Raw genomic sequence first — 23,595 nt, forward strand, 5'->3', positions numbered from 1 at the left:
AAAAAAAATTTTTTTTCCTTTTTGTCTTTTTTTACTGACGGGTAACGGGATCGCAACCCTCAGTGTTGTGCCCATACCGCGCTCAGCCAGTGAGCGGGAACCAGTCTCACATGGGATCCGAACCCTCAGCGGGAGTGCCGCCGCGCTCCCAAGCGGCACACTCTCCAGTGCGCCACCGCTCAGCCAGTGAGCGGGAACCGGTCTGTATGTGGGATCTGAACCCTCGGCGGGAGCGCCACTGCGCTCCCAAGCGGCGCACTGTAGCAGTGCGCCACCGGGCCGGCCCTGAAAGTGGGGTTTTAAAGTCCCCAACTATTTCTGTGTTGAAGTCTATTTCTCCCATTAGATCTAGTAGTGTTTGATTTATACATAGGTGCTCTGTATTGGATGTTTATATATTAGAATTGTTATATCTTCTTGTCAAACTGATTCCTTTATCATTATATAATGGCCTTCCTTATCTTATTTTTTTACTTTCCTTGATGTGAAGTCTATTTTATCTGATATTAATATAGCTACACCTGCTTGTTTTGGTATCCATTTGCATGAAAATCTTTTTCTATCCCTTTACTTTCAGTCAGTGTGTGTCCTTATAGGTGAAATGAAATTCTTTTAGGTGGCATATTTTTGGTTCTTGTTTTATAATCCATTCAGCCACTCTGTGTCTTCTCATTGGGGAATTTAATCCATTAACATGTAGAGTTATTATTGATATACAGGGGCTGTCACTGCCATTTTGTTACATTTTTTCCTGGTTAATTTGTAGACCCTTTTTTCCTCTTTTCAGGTCTTACTGTCTTCCATTGTGATTAATGGTTTTCTCTAGTAGTATATTTTGATTTCTTGCCATTTATTTTTAGTATGTCTATTATGGGTTTTTGTGTCGTGGTTACCATGAGGCTTACAAAAAACGTATTATAGTTATAACATTATTTAAAACTAATAACAACTCTACTTTGATTGCTAAGCAAAAGGAAAAAAAAAACAAAGCCAACTCTACACTTTGACATCATTACCCCATGTTTTGACATTTTGTTATTTCAAGTTACACCTTTTAATATTGTGTATATCTTATATGGTTGTTGAATTTGTTATTATCTTATTGGGTTTGCCTTTTAATCTTCACAGTAAGGATGTAAGTGGTTAATTCACCACCCTTACAACATTGGATTATTCTGAGATTGTTGATGTACTTATTTTACTAGTGAGTTTTGTACCTTCGCATGTTTTTTTTGTTACACTTTAGCAACATCTTCTTTCAGCTTGAAGAACTCCCTTTAGCTTTTCTTGTAAGGCACTTCTGGTGTTGATGAATTCCCTTCCTTTTGTTTGTGTGGGAAAGACTGTTCTTCCTTCATATTTGAAAGTTAGTTCTGCTGGATACAGAATTCTTGGTTGACAGTCTTTTCCCTTCAGCAGTTTGAATATATCATCCCATTATTTTCTAGCCTGTAGAAGTCCACAGATACAAATATAGGGGTTTCACTGAATGTTATGTGTTTCTTTTCTCTTGCTGCTTTCAGTATTCTCTCATCTTTGGTTTTTGATAATTTGATTATGATGTACCTTAGAGTGTTTCTCTTTGGATTGAATTTGATTGGTGACCTCTGGGCTTTCCATACCTGGATGCTCCCATCTTCTCCATACTTGGGAAATTTTCAGTCATTATCTACTTAAATATGCTTTCTAGGTCTCTTCCTTTTTTGTTTCCTTTAGGTATGCCAATTATAGGAGGTTATTTTACTTGAGAGAGTCCCATAATTGCTGCAATTCTGTTTCATTTCTTCTTAATCTTTTTGTTTGTTTGTTTGTTTCTTTGATTGAATAATTTCATATGTTCTATCTTCTAGCTCACTGATTCTTTCCTCTGATTAAGTCTGCTCTTGGACTTTCTATGAAGTTTTTCAGTTCAGACAATGTATTTTTTATTTCTAGAATTTCTATTTGTTTTTTTTTGTTTGTTTGTTTGTTTTTTCCTTTTTGTCTTTTTTCGTGTCTGGCAACGTACCGCAACCCTCAGTGTCGTGCCCGTACCAGACCGGGACCGGCAACGGGATCGCAACCCTCGGTGCTGTGCCCGCCCCTTGCTCAGCTAGTGAGCGGGAACCGGTCTGTATGTGGGATCCGAACCCTCAGCGGGAGCGCCGCCGTGTCCCCAAGCGGCGCACTGTGGCAGTGCGCCACCGGGCTGGCCTGTTTTTGTTTTTTTAATTGATTCTGTTTCTTTGTCGTGTTTCTTGTTGTGCTTCTGGATTGTTTTTCAAATACTTAATTTTCTATCTGTATTTTCTTGTGACTCTCTGAACATCTTTAAGAGGATTATTCTGAATTCTCTGTCAGATATTTCATAAATCTGCTGTTCTTCTGGGTCAGTGTCTGGCACTTGCTGTGTCCCCAAGCGGTGCACTGTGGCAGTGCGCCACCGGGCTGGCCTGTTTTTGTTTTTTTAATTGATTCTGTTTCTTTGTCGTGTTTCTTGTTGTGCTTCTGGATTGTTTTTCAAATACTTAATTTTCTATCTGTATTTTCTTGTGACTCTCTGAACATCTTTAAGAGGATTATTCTGAATTCTCTGTCAGATATTTCATAAATCTGCTGTTCTTCTGGGTCAGTGTCTGGCACTTTGTTGGTTTCCTTTGGTGGTGTCATATTTCTCTGTTCTATTTGGTCTTTGTGTCTTTAAATTGCTGCCTAGGCATTTGAGGAGACAACTACCTCTTCCAGGTTTTATAGGTGTTCTTTGGTGGTAGACTTTTCCTGCTCAGTGTTAGAACTTTGTCTCTGTTCTGTGCTTTTTTTCTGTTCTGTAGTGAATTAGTAGCATCTGTAGTGGATTAAAGCTCTGTGTGCTGGTAGCTGCTTAAAACCACCGCTTAAAAACTACACTGGAACTAATTTGCTGTCTTGCAGTTAATTCCTGGATTGGGAGAAACCTCTCACAGAGATGGGAACTTGAACTCAGATAAATTGCTGCCTTAGTGTTGTTTCTCAGACTGGTAGAAACTTTTTGTGCAGACCTGATTTTAAATGTCATCCTTTTAGTCACTTCCAGGTCATGTGGGGTCACCACAAATGCCACTGGGTTGTGTGTAAATTCTGGCTCAGGACTGAGTCTTCCCTGCAAACCGTGCCTCCTGCAGTTCTGTAGCACTGACTAGTCTACACTATGTGGCACCCTTGCCAATTAGAAGGCAGATCAGCTTCCTACACTGCTTCCCAATGTAACCACAGGTGGAGGAGCACACACGCACACCCACTCCCCCACAAGGCAAATGTTTCCCATGGGGCAGGTCCTGCACAAGTCCCCCCAAGAAGTCTCACTGACATCTGGGTGATTCTTTCCTTCTGTTGTCTGTGGTCCATCCCTCCTATGTGGGTGCAGGGGAAGCTTACAAGCAGCTTGGCTGGCCCGGAAAATGGGATCGTGTACTCCAAAGTGATTTTTTTTTTCCTTTTTTGCCAGCAGTCCTGGCACCCTTTTCCCCTTCAAATTCCAGGTAGCTTCATGCAAAGGGAGCTGCTGTGACTTAGCCATCTTTAGGTAGCTGCTCTGTGTGCTGGTAGCTGCTCCGTGAATGGCAGGGTCTGGGTCTGATCTGGGTAATCCCTCTTCTCACTTGTCACAGCTTTCCATACCTTCAGAGGGTCTCTCCTCCTCTTTCCCCAACTTCCAGTGATTATAGGATAGCAGTTTTTGTGTCTTAAAAATTGTAAGCTGGTGGTTGTAGGAGGGAGTGATGCTGGGATCATTTATTCCACTGTCTTTGTCTATTGCCAATTTTTAAAATAAGTTGGCTCACTAACATCTCCTAATGATAACAAATCTGCTTTTTTCTTCTTTTTTTTTTTTTAGTTTCATTATGAACTCATGGCTTTAATTATATTTGATGTCTTCCAACCCACTGCAGTAACTACTTATTAATGCTTGGATTGTTCTGTCTTTGTCCCATGGGGTCATCCACAACTTGGCTCTTGAATGCCTTTGACATGATTCTAGTGGTATTTGATAATTTCCTTGCTTTCTGGTATGACAAGATATTACAGGCTCATCTTGTATGTGAGATCTGCAATCAGCCATTTCTCCCAGTGTTTTGATTCTTTTCTATAGGAAATGGTATTTCAAGACCATAATTTGGGTACTGGGGGTGCTAATTTTTACTGGGTTGATTATTGTTTCTAGACCTCTTCAGTGGAGACATCTTGTACTTACTGGATTTTGACTGAACCTCTTACTCTTACATATGAGTATGTATCTGCTTGCAAGACTCCCAGTTATCAATGACACTGAAAAAAGTGATAGATTATTACATAATGACTCATTTGCTTTATCTCAGGAAAGGTCTTTAAGCCAGAGAATGACATGAGTAGCTCTATATTAAAGAAGGGTAACTTATTTGGTGCTCAGGTAGAGAAACATGGATTGGAACTGGGTAAGTTGACGGAAGATAAATTAATCTAGAGTCTATTGCTGTAGTTCTGAAAGACAACACGTCCTGCACCCGTATGGTGGCAATTAGAATGGAGAAGAGGTAAAAGCATTTGAGAAATATTACAGGTGATGCATCTCTAAGACTTGGTGACTGGATCTGGCAGGATAAAGAAGATTGGGAAGGTGAAGATAAATTCTAGGACACCATTCAAGAGTGATTATATTTAGTGATACAGAGGAGCAGCACATGCTGGGGAAGATGGGAGAGGGAAAATGAGTAGTTTGATTATCAAAGCAGTAAGAGTAGGGGAGGTCGAGGAATAGTGAATTTAGGGTCTTCATCATCAAGTCCCAGTTCATTAGTTTGGCATTTAAAGACATTCACTCCAGCCTCAATTATCTTTCCAGTATTTTTCAATACCTAACAGATTCCCTGATTCAGTCAGACCTCTCTCCTTACTTCTCAGCTCTGTACCTCTGCATAGGTGATGCATGACTTTGTGCCCCATTGGTGGGTGTGTACATTCCCCTCCTCTGCTAATTAGGATCTGTTAAGAATCACCTGAAGCTACCTCTGAAATTCTCTACCGTGTGTTTCCTGTATTTTAGTTATATATGGCTTTATATTCTTCTCTTATATTTGTCTTGGTTACTCAACAAAGTTGGGCAATTCCGCAGGTCAGGTAAGGGATCCATTATGTCTGTTTTAAATCTTTTTTAGGATTGGGCTGATTTATAGTAGAGAGTCAACATTTATTGGCCTGTCAGGGAAAGAGGTCTTTTGTTGATATGAGCTATTGACTTTTTACTCTTTTTAGCCTCTAATGAACTAGCTTTTTGTGGTGTTTTATTTAAAAGCAGTTTCTATTAGCAAATACTTCTAGAATGTTTCCACTTGCGATCCTTAAATTATTTTCATCAAAATGGAGCTGATATAGTTCAAAAGATATATGTAAACTCTGCAAAAAGGTCCTAATGTCTATTATTTTACAGGCTTCTTTCATCTCATAGTGTTTTACCCCAATCATATGTCCACACAAGTGCTTCTCTTGACATTTCTCGAAAATGGGAGAAGAAGAATAGAATTGTTTATCCTCCACAACTGCCTGGAGAACCTCGGAGACCAGCAGTAAGTTTATGGGTAGAGCTAGTAGTCTTGATTTTGATAAAATGCTCTTACTTGGTTAGCAGTGCAGTTAGCAATGATTTTTATTTCATGTTAAGAAAAGAAAAATTATACAATTTGCATGATACTTTAAGTGAAACAGAAAATGTAATAGATTTATCTCTTGAGTAGTTTAAAAGAGGGCCAGATAATAGTTTGAGACTTACTGATTTTTGACTCCAAGAGGCTTGCTGATGAATTCTTGGTAATGGAGCACAAGGAATTGGCAAGAAGGACTTAAACCATTGTCCAGTGTTTAAATTATATACATGATTTTCCAATGTTGTCTATTTAAATATAGACGCACTGGGCTTTTTGTTTTTGTTTTCCTTTTTGTAATTCACAAACCTTTGAACCTAAGATCTGAATTTAATCATTAGATTCCTACCAGAGATTTATCTTATCTATAGCTGCTCAGAATTCTTTTACCCTCACCAAACTGCTATAGATTGCTCTAGTCTGAAATATAGAACTAACTTTTAGCTTAATGTGAATTGACTGTGGGATACATACACATCTGTTAAAGAGTTTAATAGCATAAACAAGATGGGAACATTGAATCCTTAAGAAAATTCACTGTTATGAGCATTTTAGAAGTAGAATTACTGTGTTAATTATAAATTATTCAGTTCAGGCCTTTGGATTCAAGGCTACTGGATAATTAATCTCATCTAATAAGGACAATATCTTTTGCTTAGTTTTTATATGAACTTCAAAACATGCATTTCATTAAGAAAAGATTCAGTTGCTGTCTAAGTATTGTTCTGAATTAGTAGTTTTATGTCTTCTTTTTTTCTGATTTGGGAAAGTTAATTCATTGGCTTAAAGAGCTCCCACCAGAATAATAAATAAGAGGAAAAAGAGTTTAAGAACTATGTTAATAGTTTAAACAAATAACTTTTTAACTTTCATATTTTATTATGACATCGGAATTTGATAGATTTGTTACAGAATCTGGCCTATTAAGTATTGACTCCATTTTATAATGAGCCAAAATTTAGAAGAAGTTACACATTTGCATAAATATAATAAATAAAATATTATTTCTATATTAGTGAGCTTTCTTCTTACCCGATCTCTTTGAACTTAGATATTAGTTGGAAATAAATCATAACAGTCATTTGTCTGATGGCAGAATTTTATATTGTGTAGTGCCAATCTTTTTGTATATTAAAAAAATGTACTTCAGAATATATCCCAAATGGCAAAAATTCAAATAGTAGATAGTATGTCATCTACTTAACTCTAGCAAATGAAGAACAATGTCAAGCCAATAATTTGTTGTGTATTGTATTTTCTGAAACTATTTTGATTAACTTTTTTGCATCATATTTACTCCTTACGCAAGTAAGTGCCTTCGTGAAGACATTTAGTTTGATTTTGTATGGGCACTTTGGAAAAACCCAATTCAATTCTCTATTTTATAGATATTTTGTTTGAGTAATCCTGTTAGGGACAAATTATGACTTTTGGGAAAATAAAATTTTCTGACTTTAAATAGTATTTAGTAAATTGATATTGGTGCATCAGTTATACCTGTTATGACTGAAAATACAAATACCCTTTATAAATATCTAGCTTATTTACAGGGAATAATTTACTCACTTGACCACATAGTTCATACTACTGTGCCATTATGTTCATGTCCCTTAGACTTGTTAATCTGCTAGCTACAAACATTTTTAAACTTAGTTTTATTTCTAGTTTAAAAGAGAGCCAGTAATATCTACCATTCTATCTCATTTTGATCTTCTGCATTGGAATATGTAGTTAATAAATAGTAGTTGGGTGGGGGTACTTGAGTAAACCCTGGCATTACATTAAAATGAATGTCACCATTGTAGACATGTTATAGGCTACTTTTAAGATTTTTAACACTACCTTTCTAATTTAGTTAGCACCGATTTTCAAATGATGTAGATTCTTATGTAGACTTTATCTTATATACAGCTTCACCATGGAAAAGAAAATAAACCAGAGAGAAATTAAAGGGCTTTCTTCATGATAGTTGTATCTTGTTAATTTGGGCTTGAGTTTACTTTTGAATTATCTTTGAAAAAAGCTATGTCAAATGAATTAAAAGTACAGTGATACTATATATCAAAACCGAACAACTATTTCTATAAGAGGCATATTTTTAATTTATGGATTAATCAATATAGTGGTAATAAGTCATTAATGTGGATCTCATATAACTTTATAAGGACTTTTATTAGGTAACACTTTTTCCTCATTTAAAAATAAAGTGACTTCTTTAAAAGTTAATCGTTTAGACATTTTATAATTTAGACTTTTACTTCATTTGAATAATTATTTTACATTGTATCCTCACTTAACTTTATATAACTTACCATATGGATTAGTTAATGGCAATGATATATAACTAGGCCTCTGCCCTCCAACTTTCCCACTATATCTATTTGCCATGACAGGTTTATTTACTGAGACTATCTAGTTTATATCTAGCATGCAACAGTAGACATTTCACCTGCCCAAAGTAAATGTTGAGCTTTTTCAGTTTTAGAAAAGGATGATTAATTTCTTCCTTTTTTGTGAACACTGTATTCCTTTTCATCCAGACTCTTGCCGGGATTAATAAATATACACACATATAAATATACGTATACAAATATGTGTGTGTGTATATGTGTATATATATATGTAGATATTTTTGGTTTTGTTTTTGGGTTTTTTTACACAAAATTTGGGGATAATCATATGCAATTCAGATTTAAAGATAGCCTACCACTGGAATCCATGACTCTGTAAAAGATTTCATTGAGTGAATTAATTTTTGCAGATTAATATTGTAAGTCATGACAGTTCTTTCTTCTCCCTTGCTCCTCAGGACACTTATTGCTGAAAATGTAATTAGGCTATCGCTACAGTTTTCAGCCTGTCAGCTTCTATTGCAACTGAAATGAAATCTGCTACATACTAAAAGAGCCACTTGAGAGAACTCTGCTGTTTCTAAAGCATTTGAAAATTTCCAACAGGAGACAGAATGTTAGAAAGTTTTGAGGTTTCCTTGCTATTGATTGCCTTAACAAATGTTTTCTCATTTTTCTAAAGTGGCAGTGTGGTATGGTGGAAAGAAAGTGGGTTTTAGAGTTAGTATTGGAATTTTTAGAGGTATACCTGCTAGACATTATATTAGGTGCTTCACTTACTTCCCTGTTCTTTGACTTCCAGCTCTCTCTCACAAGCTTTGTGGTCTTAGATAAGTCACTTGATTTCTCCAATTTTCAGTTTGTAAAAAAGGTTATAAAATGTTTCCTCTCCCAACTCGTAGAATTAGATTAAATGAAATAATGGGTCTGAAAAGTGCTTTGTGAACTTTAAATTGTTTAGTAGGTGATTGATTAAAAAAATGTTAAGCAGGATATACCTACAACTAAGTAGAAGATAATAAAAGCTAAGATTTACTGAGAATTTGCCATGTGCCAGGCACTGTAAAGTGCTTTCTTTACATAGGTTATTTTATTGAATTCTTATTATAGTTTTATGGAATAGATACTATTATTTTTATTTTAAAGAGAGAGGTTAAAGTTATATAGATAGTAAATGGCAGAACTGGTATTCAAACCCATGCAGTCTGATTTTAGAACCTATGCTGTTGACCAGACACCTAGAATATTGGCTTTTCATAGGAAAACACTTGTCCATCTTGAGATTATTCTTACTAGTAGTGAACTTTTGTTGTTGTACCTTTTCTTTTGTTCTTTTAACTAGCTAAATATTTTCAAGGTATTTTCATTTAAATCTTTTACTGTTCCTCTGGATAGAAATGTTGCAAATGTTGGCGTAAACTTGCCATTTTATAGTTTCTGTTTCTCCCTTAGTAATCTTTTAATGTAAATACAACTTTGTAGAGGGATAAAGAACCTCCAAATACTTAGTAATGTTTTAATTTCTTTTGGCAGCATTTTCATTAGGTAGAGAAAGTGAAAACTTTAATAATAGTTTATATTACTATTATTTTGCTAAATCTGCTAAAGTCTTTTTTTTTGTTTGTGTTTTGTTTTTCTATTTGTGAGGAAATCTACCACTGTCGAAGACAGATAAAATACAGCAAAGACAAGATGTGGTATTTGGCAAAATTGGTAAGCTAAAATGACCATTACTATATAATACTTAAGAAAAGAACCCCCCAGAATTTGAAAAATCAAAAGGATTTGCCCTGATTTTTCCAAAAAGTGAGGAATGTGTAGTTACATGTTCAGACAATTGGTAGGTAATCAAAGGAATGATTCCTCAGAAATGTATGATTTTGCTTAATTTTTACCTTTTTTCTGAGAAATTAAATCACATTGGATAGATAGGTATTTAAAACAAAGGCATCAGGAGTCTAGCTAAAACTAGAGAATCCAAGAAACTTACTTATCTGTAAAAGTTGATTTAATCTGTTTAGAAACTTTTAAAGTTTTTTTCCTGAAAAATGAAATTTATAGGTGAAGGGAGAAAAAGGCAGCAAATATATATGTAATAACATTTATCCTGTAATAGAAGGAGATGCCTTTTTAATGCCTTGTGTGGTCGTTTCCAACCTGTGGTCTCTCTCTGTCATGTCTGCTCTCTTTTAATGTTATTGAAACTATTACACTATTACAATCAAACTATTTAAGTTTGACTTTTGACTTAAAGAGGGCGGCGTTTGTTCTCAAACTAGTTTTCTTCTTTTTTTGCCTGGGTTTAGTTCACTGTTTTTAGAAGTTATTCAAATTATGTAAGGCTGTTACTTTTCATTGAAAAGAGAACATTGACTTTGTAAACTAATTTGTTTGTTCTGTCCTGTCATCCTTTAATTCTAGATACGAGGAATGTCCATTAACCAAGCTTTGGCTCAGTTGGAATTCAGTGACAAAAAAGGGGCTCAAATAATTAAGGAGGTAAACTTGTACGATTGGGGTGGGGAGATGGGGCGGACATCCAGCTGTCTTGCGGATGTTAGTAAGCTTAGCCTAAATTCTGAATTCCATGAATTTTCTGATGTAAATGCATACTTTATATAATACAGATTTAGGGCATTCAGTTTTATTAATGTCTTTGTGCCTCAGGAATGTGGTATGCTGTAGGCAATTTTTTTTTCCTGAGATGCTTTCATTTACACCAAACATTTATTTATTTTTTATTGTCTGTCTGTGAAGATAAATCTTATTTTTAATGATTTGGGGCTTGGTATATTTTTTAGAAGATTTTTTTTTTTTTTTTTTTATCAATTCCATAAATGACAGCTTATGATTTTATAACTAGTTGAGTGGAAAGAGCACTGGACCGGAACTCAGGAAACTTGGTGGCTAGTCCTTCCTCTCATATCTTTCTTGTGACCATGGGCAAGACATTTAACCTGTCTGGTTCCATTTTTCTCATCTATAAACTATGTGGGATTGGATTAGGTGATATCTAAAGACCCTTCCAGTTCTGAATGTAGCTGATTCACTAGGTGCAAATGTGTTAATGATTAATAGTGCTGACTCATTCTAGGCACATGAATTGTTCTTGTTTCAAAAAGCTGTGTTGACTATTGTCACTTACCATCTGGGGATATCAGCATCATTTTCTGTATCTTCAGTTAATTCTCACTTAAGGTCAGTTCTTATCTTTCAGTTTAGTAGTTGAACAGTTGAGATTGATGGATTTAGTCTTTAAGAGGTTCCATTGTAATGCTGTGGTTTTACTATATTTAATTCAAGCCAGAATGCATTTACTGAGTATCTGTTGTATACCCAGACTTGTACTAGGTTCTTTATCTTTAAAGGGGTAAAAGATCTGGTTTCTGTTATTTCTGACAATTGTCCTATTTTTTAAAGAAGTGGAGGAAGTTAATTTGAAATATCTATGGAGAGTAAATTTAATTAACTTCTTAAAGGAAATTTCCCCGTTATGATTTTCTGTACTTGTCTGATGTTGTTAATGGTTACTTTTGATCCAAGGTTTAAGAATTTTCAATAATATATAACTCTTGAGTTTCTTGAACTTTTTGACAACTCTCTGACTCAAAGTCATAATATTCCTTACCAAGGGTACTGCTTATGAGTGTTGCTATCTCTTTCACAGCTAACACATGCCATTTAAAACTTAGCCAGATGGACTGTCTTCCCTGCATTTGTAATTCTTATCTGAGAAAGAAAGCTCCCTTTTCCTTATTACTCTTATCACTTGATATTCTCTTTGTAAAATTGACTAGAAAATGAAGGCATGTGATTAGCAGTCATATTACAGAGATAACAAAAGACAAGAAATTTAATTTCACTTTAGTTCAGGGTTAGCCCTATAAATGCCTTTTTTTTCCTTGTTTAAGATTCTCTTAGAAGCACAAGATATGGCAGTGAGAGACCACAATGTGGAATTCAGATCCAATTTATATATAGGTAAGATTTTTAATATTCTTAGCATTTGAAAATGTCTTCCATTTTCTTCCAATGTTCTTTATTTAACAGCAGTCTTTGATATCTAATTATTTAGGACTGGGTTTGCCAATGAAAATTGCTGGTAGTGGCTTATTCTTTACCTTTAAGCATGTCAATCTGTTATAAATGGTAATAACTACACTGTTCTATTATTACTGTTACCAAGACCCCAAAGGTCCTTTTGCTTACCTGCCATTTAGTAGCCAAGAGAGACAAAGAAAGGTAGCTTTTAATCAGGAAGCTGACAGACTGGGGAAATGGTGGTCTTATGTCTCAAAGACCATCTCCGACTCTCCCAGGCTTGTCAAAGGGTTTTATAGGTGTTGGGCCCATTTTTAGGAGCAAACATTATCTGTGAGCCACATGGTGCCTATGGGTGGAGGATGAAGATGGCGCCCACGGGAAGTAGGGGAGGCATAACCCAAGATAGCTCCAAAAGGTTTTTATTGGTCCCCCAGTATTTCCACACTCGTGAACCTTGCGTGATTGCTATGCTCAACATGTTAGCACAAAATGCATGACCACGTGATCCTTTAATTGATTGGTTAGTTCATGGAAAGCCCCTACTTGCTTGCTTATATAAACTGCAGTGTAATGGCAATAAAGTGAAACCGCCCCGACAGGCTGCATCTGTGTGTCTCTTTCACAGGGCTGGGTTGGCAGGCAGCAGGCTCACTTTTCCCTGAGATCCCTCGGTCCCAGCACCAGGGGTAATCCTGTCGGCTCCTTCTCCTTCTGGGTCTGCGGGAGGACCCCAGGTGTGGCCCCGCATATAGGGGTCTGTGGTGGAAAGCTGATTCATAGTGACCAAGCAGGGACATGCAGACATGCTTGAGTGTTTCAGAAAATCATCAAGGAACTTCCTGTGTGGGAGGTGACCAGCATCATACTTCATTCTCCATAGGTTCAGTTCCTGTTATTCTCAAATAAGTTCAGGTTAATAAGCTAGTAAAGAATGGCCATCTGGGTTAATAATTTTTCTCTATTTGCCCAGAATTATTGGAAGGGATGAAATGGATGAGGGGCAAGATCATTTGCTTAAAACCTCTTGGTGACCTTTCTTGCTCTATGACACTGAATATCAAATTAAATTTAATTAATTTTATTCGGTTTCATAGGAATATGGCGTTCTTAGCTGATAGACTTTATAATGGAATTCATATACAAATGAAATAGGGTTTGTCATTAAATCTGTTTCAGTAACTGTCTTTAAGTCCTTTTCAGTAATGTTAGTAAAGAGAGAGAGGGTAAGGAGCTTAATCCTGTCATCCCAAATGACTAAGCTAGGTCCAATGTTGCTATTAAGCAAGAATATACTTAACCAGTCCTACATAAATGGGTCTTTAATTAAGAGGCCTTCTTATGCACATTTCTGCTTTACCTACACTGTTTTCATGTAGTTCTGTGTAAAAATCACTTTTCTTAAGTAGGGCTAAGTTTGGATTTGTCTTATGATTTTAAAAAATTTTCATTCACTAATTATTGTGATGCCTAATTCCATAGTCAAAAGAGATAAGAACCCTTAGGAAGATGAAATATCTTACTATGACATGACAGACATTTTATCCCTGTATTTACCAAACTTCCTCAATAAGAATCATCTAAGATTCTTATTAAAAATACAGATTCACAGGCCTCACCACAGGCCCACTGGATCTGAAACCCCAGAGGAGGGGTCTGGGAAGCTATTTGTTTAGTAAGTTCCCTAGTGGTTCTTACCCATAAAATGTGGGAAACTGATTTATTTCATTGTTTTCTTAGAAAAGGCCTAGACATTTTATTCTGTAGTCTTCTATTAGAGTTTTAAAAGACTAGTGCCTTGTTGGCTACCATTTCAGTTCAGCAATAGCTCTTTCAGTACTGGAAAGTACTTTTTTGATAGCGTATGTTCTCATTATATGGTAATTCCTTCAAATGCCTGTCATCGGTCTAAAGCTAATACCTAGTGTTGCATGACCACAGATTTAGAAAGTTCATTTCCTTTTTAAACTTACAATGATGACTTATGATACTGTGACTAGGCCATAACAAGTGGACATGGACTAATACAATGTCACTGCTTAGTGGGTGATTCATGGCATCTAAAGTGATTCACTTTAGAGAAAGTGATCGACTGGGGTTTTGTACATGTTATGGAGGTGGAGGGCTTCTAATGTTAAAATTTCAAGATTCCCATTTACCTACGTACTAGTAACAGGAAATTTTGACAGTATTTTAACTACATGGTACCTGTTGGGCATTATCTTTGGAAGAGCACAGGTACTATTTTTGAGATGTCTTCATGTTTTCTTTCCTTCAAAAAGTATTTGAGTACTTACATTGTATATACTACGCACATAATTAGGTGATGGTATATCTTTTATTTCAGTGTAAAACATCTAGTATATGCAGTTTTGTTTTTTGACAGTAGTATTCCTTTGGAAGAATACATAAATTGTTCTTCTGAGCTGGAACAAAATCATGTACGTACACCATTACTATTATAAATACTTGGAAAACTTTGAAACTTATTTCAGAATTTGAGCAGATTTACCAGAGACTTCCATATTGAAAAATGATATTAATTAGCAGAGGATATATTTCAGAATCATTTCTTTTTCTTGTAGATCATGAACTTTTGAGATAATACAAAAAGTATAGGTTTGGTTGAGGAAATGGCTTTTACAGATGAAACAAGAACACATAAAGATAGCATATGATTTGGGAACAAAAAGAGTAATATACATAAGTGGTATTGTTGGAGTAGAGAGGAAAAGGTCAAATGGGCTAGAATAGTCAGAGATTTTCTAGAAAAATTTGGCTTTTATGGATAGGTTTTTGGGGATCTGGAGGAATGTCCAGGAGAAGAGCAGATTTTCAAAGTGAGGTAACTGCATAAGCAAAGGCCACATTGGTTAAAGTAAGCAGTAATTGGGTTGGGTCTAGATTCCAGAAGCCTGAACATGGAGAGCTATGACATATGGTTCAAATTGTATTGAAGAGGTTTGGGCAAGAGATTTATGTTATTAAGGTAGTGTTTTAAGACTATTAATCATAAGCAGTGGTTTTGAAATTGTGCTCTGTGGGGCCCTTGATATCTTGGTCACTGCTGTGTTCTTGAAGCTCAGGATAGAGCCTGGCACTCAGTAGAAACTCAGAAATATTTGTTGAGTGAATGAACAGTACAGTTTGGATCTTACCCCACTCATGTTTCAATCTGAACAGATCCACATGACAGTGTTTTATATATTGGGCTTCAACATATTGTTTTCATTTTAATTGGAATGTTCCACATACAAAAGCAGTTTTTGAAATCCCTAACATTTGGGATTAGTGGAGGAGAGATTGGAGGAGAGGAGGACAGAAACCAGATTGGAAGCCTGATTTCATTCACACCTCAGGGGGGCTATGTTGGGTATTCCCATTACAGTGTATTCAAGAATCCTGGTGTTTCTGAAGAATTAATGTTTTTGTTTTGACATAAGGAAATTATGGCATCATGTGCTATATAAGATAGGCAGATTATCTTTTATGGCTTTAGGATGAAATCATGACTGGCTTTTAGCAGGTATTGAGCTCTTCTGCCCTTGTGCAGATCCCCATAGTTTGTGTTTTGGGGGAGATGGAAGGCAAATCAGAGTTGACATAGATCCTGATAGGATTGATCATTTTATTTTGTAGGCTATATAGTGCTGCACAGGTAGCTAGTTTTGATACTTCTTTCATTGGAGTAATGTTCCTTATCCTCGGAGTATTTGGAAATTGGTGCTCAAGTTGGGTAGAGTGGAAATTTAAGATAAAAGCAGCCATTGTGTTTGTAAAATGCTTTTTAGAAGTTTTCTACTCTCTTCCCAATCTCACCATTTGTATTTGTAGTTTTCTTCTTGACAGGTTGATTCAGGGAACCTGGTGGTGCTTCATTATAGTGTGATTTGTGTAATGCTGGTTTCTTTTTGGAAATTCTTAAAACTCGTTTCTTTAGTGGCCAGTAGATGAAGTTGATAAGAAGGCAGTTGTTCTTTCCTTATGTCACTGAGACAGACCCTAGGCAGTTTTCTTAATCACTTTCATCCTTAGCTTTCTTTTTGGCAAAGCTAGGATACTTCTGCTGAAATCCACCTCACAAAAGGATATTAGAGGGTTGACAAGGGTGTACTTTGATATAGTCCCTAAATTTATAGTTATACCATAGTAGGAATATAAGAATGGTGATTTCCTGTGGGTGAACAGGTGAACGTGTTTCTTCTTATGTACTATTTGAAAGACTTCTTCAAATTTTCAGTTAGACTTTGATATGCAGAATGAGGGGAGGAGGTTGGGGGGAAGTTGTGATGCAAGAGTTCCTAAAACTGGCTGTGAATCAGAATTTCTGGGGGTGGTGGGAGTGGGGGTGTTTGCTAAGAATGTAATTTCCAAGTCCCACCCCAAATATATTAAATTCGAATCCCCATGGATGGGGTCTTAGCATCTTCACTTTAAATATATTCTGTAGGTTAGTCTGATGTAGGTGGTCTGAGGACCAGCATTTGGGAACCATTGGCTCCAGTGGCTTCTCATCACAATTAGAATGAAATCAAAGCTCTTTGCCTTAGCCTATAGGGCCCTATATAATTTTGCCCCTGCCTTCATCTTTGATCTCTTTTCCTGTTGGTACCAGTCTTCCCCTTGATTACTGTGCTTCAGCGTGCTAGTCTTTCTTTTCCTAAAACAAGCCAAATACATTACAACCATTGGGCCTCTGCACTTGCCATTCCCTCTGCCTGTAATACCCTGTCTCTAGATATTTTTGTGGATGATTCGTTCTGGTTTTAGGTCTAATATGTCTTCCTTGGGGATACCTCCTGAGACCTCCAGTCCAAAGTTGCTCCCAGCACTCCATCAATCTCTGTCACATCACTGCGATTTATTTTATTCATAGCACTTGTCACTAACTGAAATTATCATTTTATTTCTGTCTTTCTCCTTCAGAATGTAAACTGCAACGATGCAGGGGACTTGTTAGTTTTGTTCACTCTTGTTTCTCTAGCACCTAGAATAGTGCCTGGTCCTTAGTTAGTACTCAAGAAACACTTGGTTTGAGACAAGCCTGCTCTAGGCAACCAGTGAGCTCATGTAATCTTAGAATCTGGTCAAGGAAAGAACAGAAATTGCTCAGCTGATCAAGCTGTAGTCTTATGGATAGCAGTCATTTCCGATAATTCTCTTTTTCTTCCCTGTCTAGCTGAGTCCACCTCAGGGCGGGGCCAGTGCCTGAAACGCATCCGCTACCACGGCAGAGGTCGCTTTGGGATCATGGAGAAGGTTTATTGCCATTATTTTGTGAAGTTGGTGGAAGGACCCCCTCCTCCACCTGAGGCACCAAAGACGGCAGTCACCCACGCCCAAGAGTATATTCAGGAGCTTCGCAACCGGACCATCATTCATACTCTATGATGGGAGAATTCAAACTCCACAGTGTATATATTTTGCCATTTCTTTTCTAAAACAAACAAATATTAAAGACAGATGTATTTTATGATTTGTCATTGAATTATTGAAACACAGTATATAACTGCTAGTTTTATATGAATATTTATAAGGCTTTGCTCATCTCTGAGCCTCCGGGCATATTGTATGCATTTGCAACTTGGAAAGGGAAATCAGCCTTAAACATAATAACAGCCTATAATTCAGAAGGCTAATTTTGAGTACCTTTTCAAGGAGTGTTAACTTTCCAACTAGTGTCCTGTAGGTGGCAGTTTTGATACTGGAATTGAATAGAATGTTATGGGATAAGAAACCTTGTCCTTATTTCACTCGATTTTCTCTTGCAACCAGGGGAAGGTGTGCTGGAGGTGAGCATGACTGCATGTTGTTTTATTGCAATATTTTAGGGCATTAAGCAATTCTGTTTTTCCTTTTACTGTTGGCAAAGGCCAGTGGGTGAGGGAATATATTTTCTTTTATGGTTTTAGCAGTAACATGAAATTACAGGAGTTTATTAGATATACTAATCTAGTACTCCAAGAACCCTTTAACTTTGAAAGTTTTCTTCTAGTTAAATAAAGCCTATTTTCATGTCTCCTTCCAGCAATGTTTTCTATTGTTTGGATATCTTGTTTAGGACTGATTCATTTTTCAAGGTGAATTCAATTACTGAGAGAGGAATTGAACTAGCCTCAGCATTGCATTCTAAAATACAGCAGTAGGTGGCACTTACCTCTTGTTAGCGGAAAATTGTTAGTATCAAATTAGCATGTTCAACACTACCTGGCTCTCATTGATACATGTTTTCATTGACAAGAAGCATTCTTTGTCCACAGCCTTAGTCCAATGTTTCTCAGAATTTTGTATTCAAAGGAAGAATTTGGGGTGCTTGCTTGTTAATGCAGAACTCTGGGTCCTACCCCAGTGTTTCACCAGGTCTTATGAAGGACTAGTTCCAGAACTCTGTTTTAAACAAGCACTTCCAGGTGACTTTGTTGTAGGTTTGTTTGTTTGCTACACTTTGAAAACACTCCTCTAGTAGAATGAAGAGTGTAGTTTTAGTGCCATGTTTTAAGATGGCGTTGATAATAGCTCCTTTTTACTAGAATCCATTCTGGGTCCTAAGCTGTTGTAGCATGGAGTCATGGAAATAACACTGGAGTGGTAAAAGGCCACCTTCATTTTAGTCCTTGCATGCTCATTAGCCAGAAAGAAGACCCTGGGCAGGTCCCTTCCCTTGTTGACCTCCATTTCATTTATCTATAAAACCAGAGGCTCAGTGTTCTCTATAAACAACCTTCAGAATCACTTGAAGGATCTGCTAAAAAATGCAAGTTCCTGGGCCCTACTCTCAGACTAAGTGAATCAGAAGCTCTGATTTGGGAGACCAGGGAACCTGTGCTTTTAGCAAATGCCACGGTGATTTGCATATTGGAGAATCAGAATCACCATACTAGAGGATTTCTGTGCTTTCAGTGAAGATGCTCCATGATTCTTATTCTTAGCCTTGGAATTTTGACTTCCTGGGTATGTGACTAAAACAAGCCAGGTGGTGTTATGGACTCCATAACTATAAATTATGTAAATTAAGGTACTGCTTCAATAAGGTTATTGAAGCTATTTTGAAAGACGTAAGGGAAAAACGGACCTTGGATTCTAATGAAGACAATTTGCTTGTGATTTAAGGTTAAGCCTTCATTTGGAACTGTTTATTGTGTGTTACGAATTATAGTAACAGTTAACATGTAGCACTTACTATGTACCTGGTACTGTTTTAAGCACTTCATATACACTGCCTGAATTAATGAATCTTTCCCATTGTGACTTTGGGGCAGAGTACATCTTGTTAGTTTCTGTGGCTGAGAGTGCACTTTCTAACATAAATGAATGTTTTGGTCCCAATTTGAAGTTTAACTTTACTTGTTCAGAAACTATTATCTATTATTATTTAATGGCAATGTCCGAATGCTTGTAATTTCTTTCTTTCTTTTTCAAAGAACTATGATAGACTCAAACTTTTTTGGAGTGTAGCACATTCAGAAAGCACACCAGTCATAAGTATACAGCTCAATAAATTGTCAGCTGGTGAACATGCCCAAGTAATTCCCATCAGGTCAAGAAATAGAACATGAATAGCAACCCTGAAGTCCCTTTCATGCCCCCTCCCAGTCACTTCCCACTCCCTTCTATTCAAAGGTAACTATTGACTACTAAAATATGATAGATTTTACGGAAATATGGTCAGCCTTTGTTTTTTTCAACTCAACATAATTTTTAGGGCAACCATTATCTGCCTGGTGCTGAGGATACAGGGAATAAATAGAGTAAACACAGCCCCTTCTGCATGGAGCTCACTCTGACGGGCAAGACAGACTGTAAATAAGTCTTCACAAGTGTTTACTGTGCTGAGTGTTATGAATTCAGAGGAACAGGATGCTATGGGAGCAGACATCAGGGGTCCCTAATAAAGTAGTTACTATTTTGGGGGGAGTTTATTTCCTTAAAGAGATACAATGAGGGGAAAGGGTAAAAAATGACAAATATATGAATCAGTAGAGAGTTATGCTATCAAAATGCCAACATTAAGACTACTTTGTCCTTCCACAAGTTAAAATCTGTGTGGGATGTGAGATGTAGTGTAGGGTATATACTACCTTGGAGCCAATTCAGATACAAGAAATTTTATAAAGCTCTAGCTCAGCCTGAGGGGAAAGATGTGAAATGTACTGCAGACATTGCAAAATAAAGTGGATGTGTTTCTCTGTTAGCAATTAAGAGTAATTAGATTTTTTCCATGCATTTTAATACAGAGGTTGTAATAATAATTTTAATTTATGAAGAGAGCCTCAATCACACTTGTGGGTATAAAACAGGAGATGTTTCTGGAGCAGGTGAGCATCCATACATTCCAAAGCAGGAGAAAGTTGCATAGGGGACATTAACACTTCTAGAAATGGGCTCCTCTTCTTAAGCCTATGTTCCTGATATAACTCTTTAGGATCAGATCTCTATTTTAGAGAGAAGCTCAAAGCTTTATTCCTAAACCAGCCTACTGTGGATTCTGTTAATGTATAATTTAGGATATATCTGTCATGGTATTACAAATACTTTGAAAGGAAATATTGGTAGGTGAATTATACTTGTGAACTAAAATATTTTTTCACTGTTGTTATTAATGGCATGGTAAAATATTTATTGAGTGCTTACTCTGTGCCAGCTACAGCTGTAGATGTTTTACGTAAATTGTATGAGTTAGTAGCAACAAAATGAATTATGAGGTAGGTACTTTGTTATTCCCATTCTGTGGATGAGATTACCAAACTTGCCCAAGGTCACAAATATTTTTTAAAATTAACGAGATTTAGTATTTGCATAAATAAACAAACTCCTTAAAATGTCATTTCACATTGCCTGTGTAGTTATTCCAGTACTATATGTAGTTTATAGACTTACAGCAACAATGTGTTCTTTGTACCAAAGTTATTTTCAGATAAAGTTTCATTTTCTTGCTTTGGTATTCTTACTTGGGATGGTTTCTAAACAATAAATCCACTAGTCTCTTATTCTTCTATCAGTGGTGGTAGTCCTGAGCACCTTTCATTCCTCCGAAGGTCACAAAGTTCAGGATTGGGTCACATAGTTCAGGATAGGGTTACATAGGGTTACGAAAGAGGCATGAGATAGAAAGCAGGACTTGGCGTATGCTCAGTTTCTATTGTTACCAAATAATTGCTTGTTTTCATTTGAAAGTCATCTCTGAATGTGTTCCTCATAACTTAAAACTTCTTTTCATACCCTTGTCTTCAGTGGTCCCTTATAGGCTTACCAATGGAAATCTGTTTCCCTTATCCTTATAGGTCACTGATGTTGTTGTTGTTTTTTTTTGTCATAGGGGAAGGGACAGTAAGCAAAAACAGCTCTGTTGTTTAAGATTCTTTTTTCTTTTTTTATGGCTCAGTTGATATTATTATTATTTTGGTCACAAAACAAGTCTTAATATATTTAAAAAGACTAAGATCATAGAAAATATGTTCTCTGACTGCCATAACAGAAAAAAATTTAGAAAATTCACAAATGTGTGGAAATTAAACAACACTGTCCTAAATAAACAATGGGTAAAAAGAAAAATCATGAGGAACTTAGAGAGTACTTTGAGATAAAAATCAAAGTGCAATGTATCAAAATTTATAGGATGCAGGGCTCATGCAGTGCTTACAGGAAATTTAATATTTGTAAACTCCTATATTAAAAATAAGAAAAATCTCAAATCAGTAATGTCAACTACTACCTTAAGAAAATAGAAAGCAAAAGAAGAGCAAACTAAACCAAAAGCAAATTTAAGTAGGAAATAAAGATTACAGCAGAAATAAATGAAATAAGGATATTAAAAACAATAGAGAAAATAAACCTCAAAGTTGATTCTTTAAAAAGATCAACAAAATTTGCAAACCTTTATCCAGACCAACCAAGAAAAAAGGAGAGAAGACCAAAATTACTAAAATCAGAAATAAAGCAGGGGCATTATTACATTGTCATTACTGGTTTTTATGGGGATAAAATTTAGTTTCTTTTTCTTTCTCATTTGCGTTTTTGTTCTACCTGTGGATTTTGTTCTTTCTTGTGTTATTTGTGGTAGTGATTATCATTTTCCAGATTCCAGGTGCAGGACTTCCTTGAGGATTTCTCATAGGACTGGTTTTGTTGATGGTGAACTCCCACAGTTTTTGTTTATCTGGAAAATACATTGTTTCTCCCTCATTTCTGAAGGATAGCCTTGCTGAGTATATATAGCATTCTTGGTTGGCAGTTTTTACCCTTTAATATATCATCCCACTTTCTTCTGGCCTGTAGAGTTTCTGTTGAGAAGTCTGCTGTTTGTCTGATAGAGGCTTCCTTATAGGTGACTTGATGCTTTTCTTTTGCTTCTTTTAAGATTCTCTTTTTGTCTTTGAGCTTTGCCAGTTTGACTGTAATATATCTTGGAGATTTTTTTGGGTTGAATCTGTTTGGTAATCTTTGAGCTTTGTGGATCTGAAGGTCTGTTTCCCTCCCTCTACCTGGAAAGTTTTCCATTATTATTTCATTGAATAGGTTTTCCATGCCTTTTCCTTTCTCCTCCCCTTCTGGAACATCCATAATTCAAAAGTGTGCTTAAGGTTGTCTGCTAGCTGTCTTGGATTTTCTTCATTTTCTTCAATTCTCTTTTCCTTTTTTGTGTATGCCTGGGTTATTTCAAAATGACTGTCTTCAAGATCAGAAATTCTTTCTTCTGCTTGTTCTAGCCTGCTGCTTAAGCTATCGGTTGTGTTTTTTTTTTTTTATTTCTTTGAGTGCATCTTTCAGTTCCATGAGTTCTGCTACCTTCTTTTTTAAGGTATTAATCTCTGTAAATTTCCTCCTTCATATCCCGGATTTTTTTCTTGTTTCATTATGTTGTCTGAGTCTTCTCATATCTCAGTGAGTTTCCTTAAGATTGTTGCTCAGAAGTCCTTTTCAGTTATTTCAAGGGTTTCTTGCTCTAAAGGGTCTAGTATTTGAGAATTACTGTATTCTTTTGGTGGTGTCATATTTTCTTGAGTTTTCATATTTCCAGTATCTCTACATTGGTTTCTGCTCATGTGGTAGAACAGTTGCTTCTTCTGTTACTCTGGAGTGGGCTTTGAGGAGAGAGATGTCCTCTTCTTTTTCTGGTCTCTGCTGATGACTCCTCATGTCAATGCAATTGACTATCTGGTGGGCCACCTGCATGGTGGCTGGGGCTATTGCTGTGGCATTGAGCTGCTTTTGCAGCAGCCATGGCTGTTGTGGTGGCTGTGGTGGGCCACCCACATGGAAGTGGTGTTTTCAGCCTGCTCTCTTGCCTGCTTCTGGGTGGGGGATGCTGCCTTCAGCTGCCTAGGATCCTGGGTGCTGCTCTCTTGCCTACTTCCAGTTGGAGGGGGCTGCCCTTGGCTCCTGCCTAGGACCCTGGTCATTGCTCTCTTGCCTCTAAAAGTATTTTTTTTTAGTGTTTGTCCAATAGGGACTTGAATTATTTTCACTTATGGATCAATAAGTCTCATAAAAATTCCACTTTGTAAAGGAAAGTGCCGGAGACCAGCTCCAGTCGAGTTGGGGGTCCTTGAAAGAGGGATGAGGAAGCTGCG

General features: G+C 36.6%; 1 protein-coding gene across 2 annotated transcripts in view; it reads left to right on the forward strand.

Moving 5' to 3' along the window:
* MRPL22 (mitochondrial ribosomal protein L22) overlaps positions 1 to 17,498 on the forward strand; it is a 37,620-nt gene extending 20,122 nt beyond the window's left edge. The window contains exons 3-7 of one of the 2 annotated variants that reach the window (XM_008573174.1): positions 5,423 to 5,558; positions 9,632 to 9,697; positions 10,406 to 10,483; positions 11,896 to 11,965; positions 17,205 to 17,498. In XM_008573174.1, coding sequence (XP_008571396.1) covers positions 5,423 to 5,558; positions 9,632 to 9,697; positions 10,406 to 10,483; positions 11,896 to 11,965; positions 17,205 to 17,416 — 562 coding nt within the window. In that variant the 3' untranslated portion in view covers positions 17,417 to 17,498. Of the gene's footprint in view, positions 1 to 5,422; positions 5,559 to 9,627; positions 9,698 to 10,405; positions 10,484 to 11,895; positions 11,966 to 17,204 lie in introns of both variants that reach the window. The other variant, XM_008573175.1, reaches the window with a different exon arrangement.
* The last annotated feature ends 6,097 nt before the right edge of the window (positions 17,499 to 23,595 follow it).

Source organism: Galeopterus variegatus, unplaced genomic scaffold, assembly GCF_000696425.1.
Source record: "Galeopterus variegatus unplaced genomic scaffold, G_variegatus-3.0.2 Scaffold884, whole genome shotgun sequence".
Classification (NCBI taxonomy): domain Eukaryota; kingdom Metazoa; phylum Chordata; class Mammalia; order Dermoptera; family Cynocephalidae; genus Galeopterus; species Galeopterus variegatus.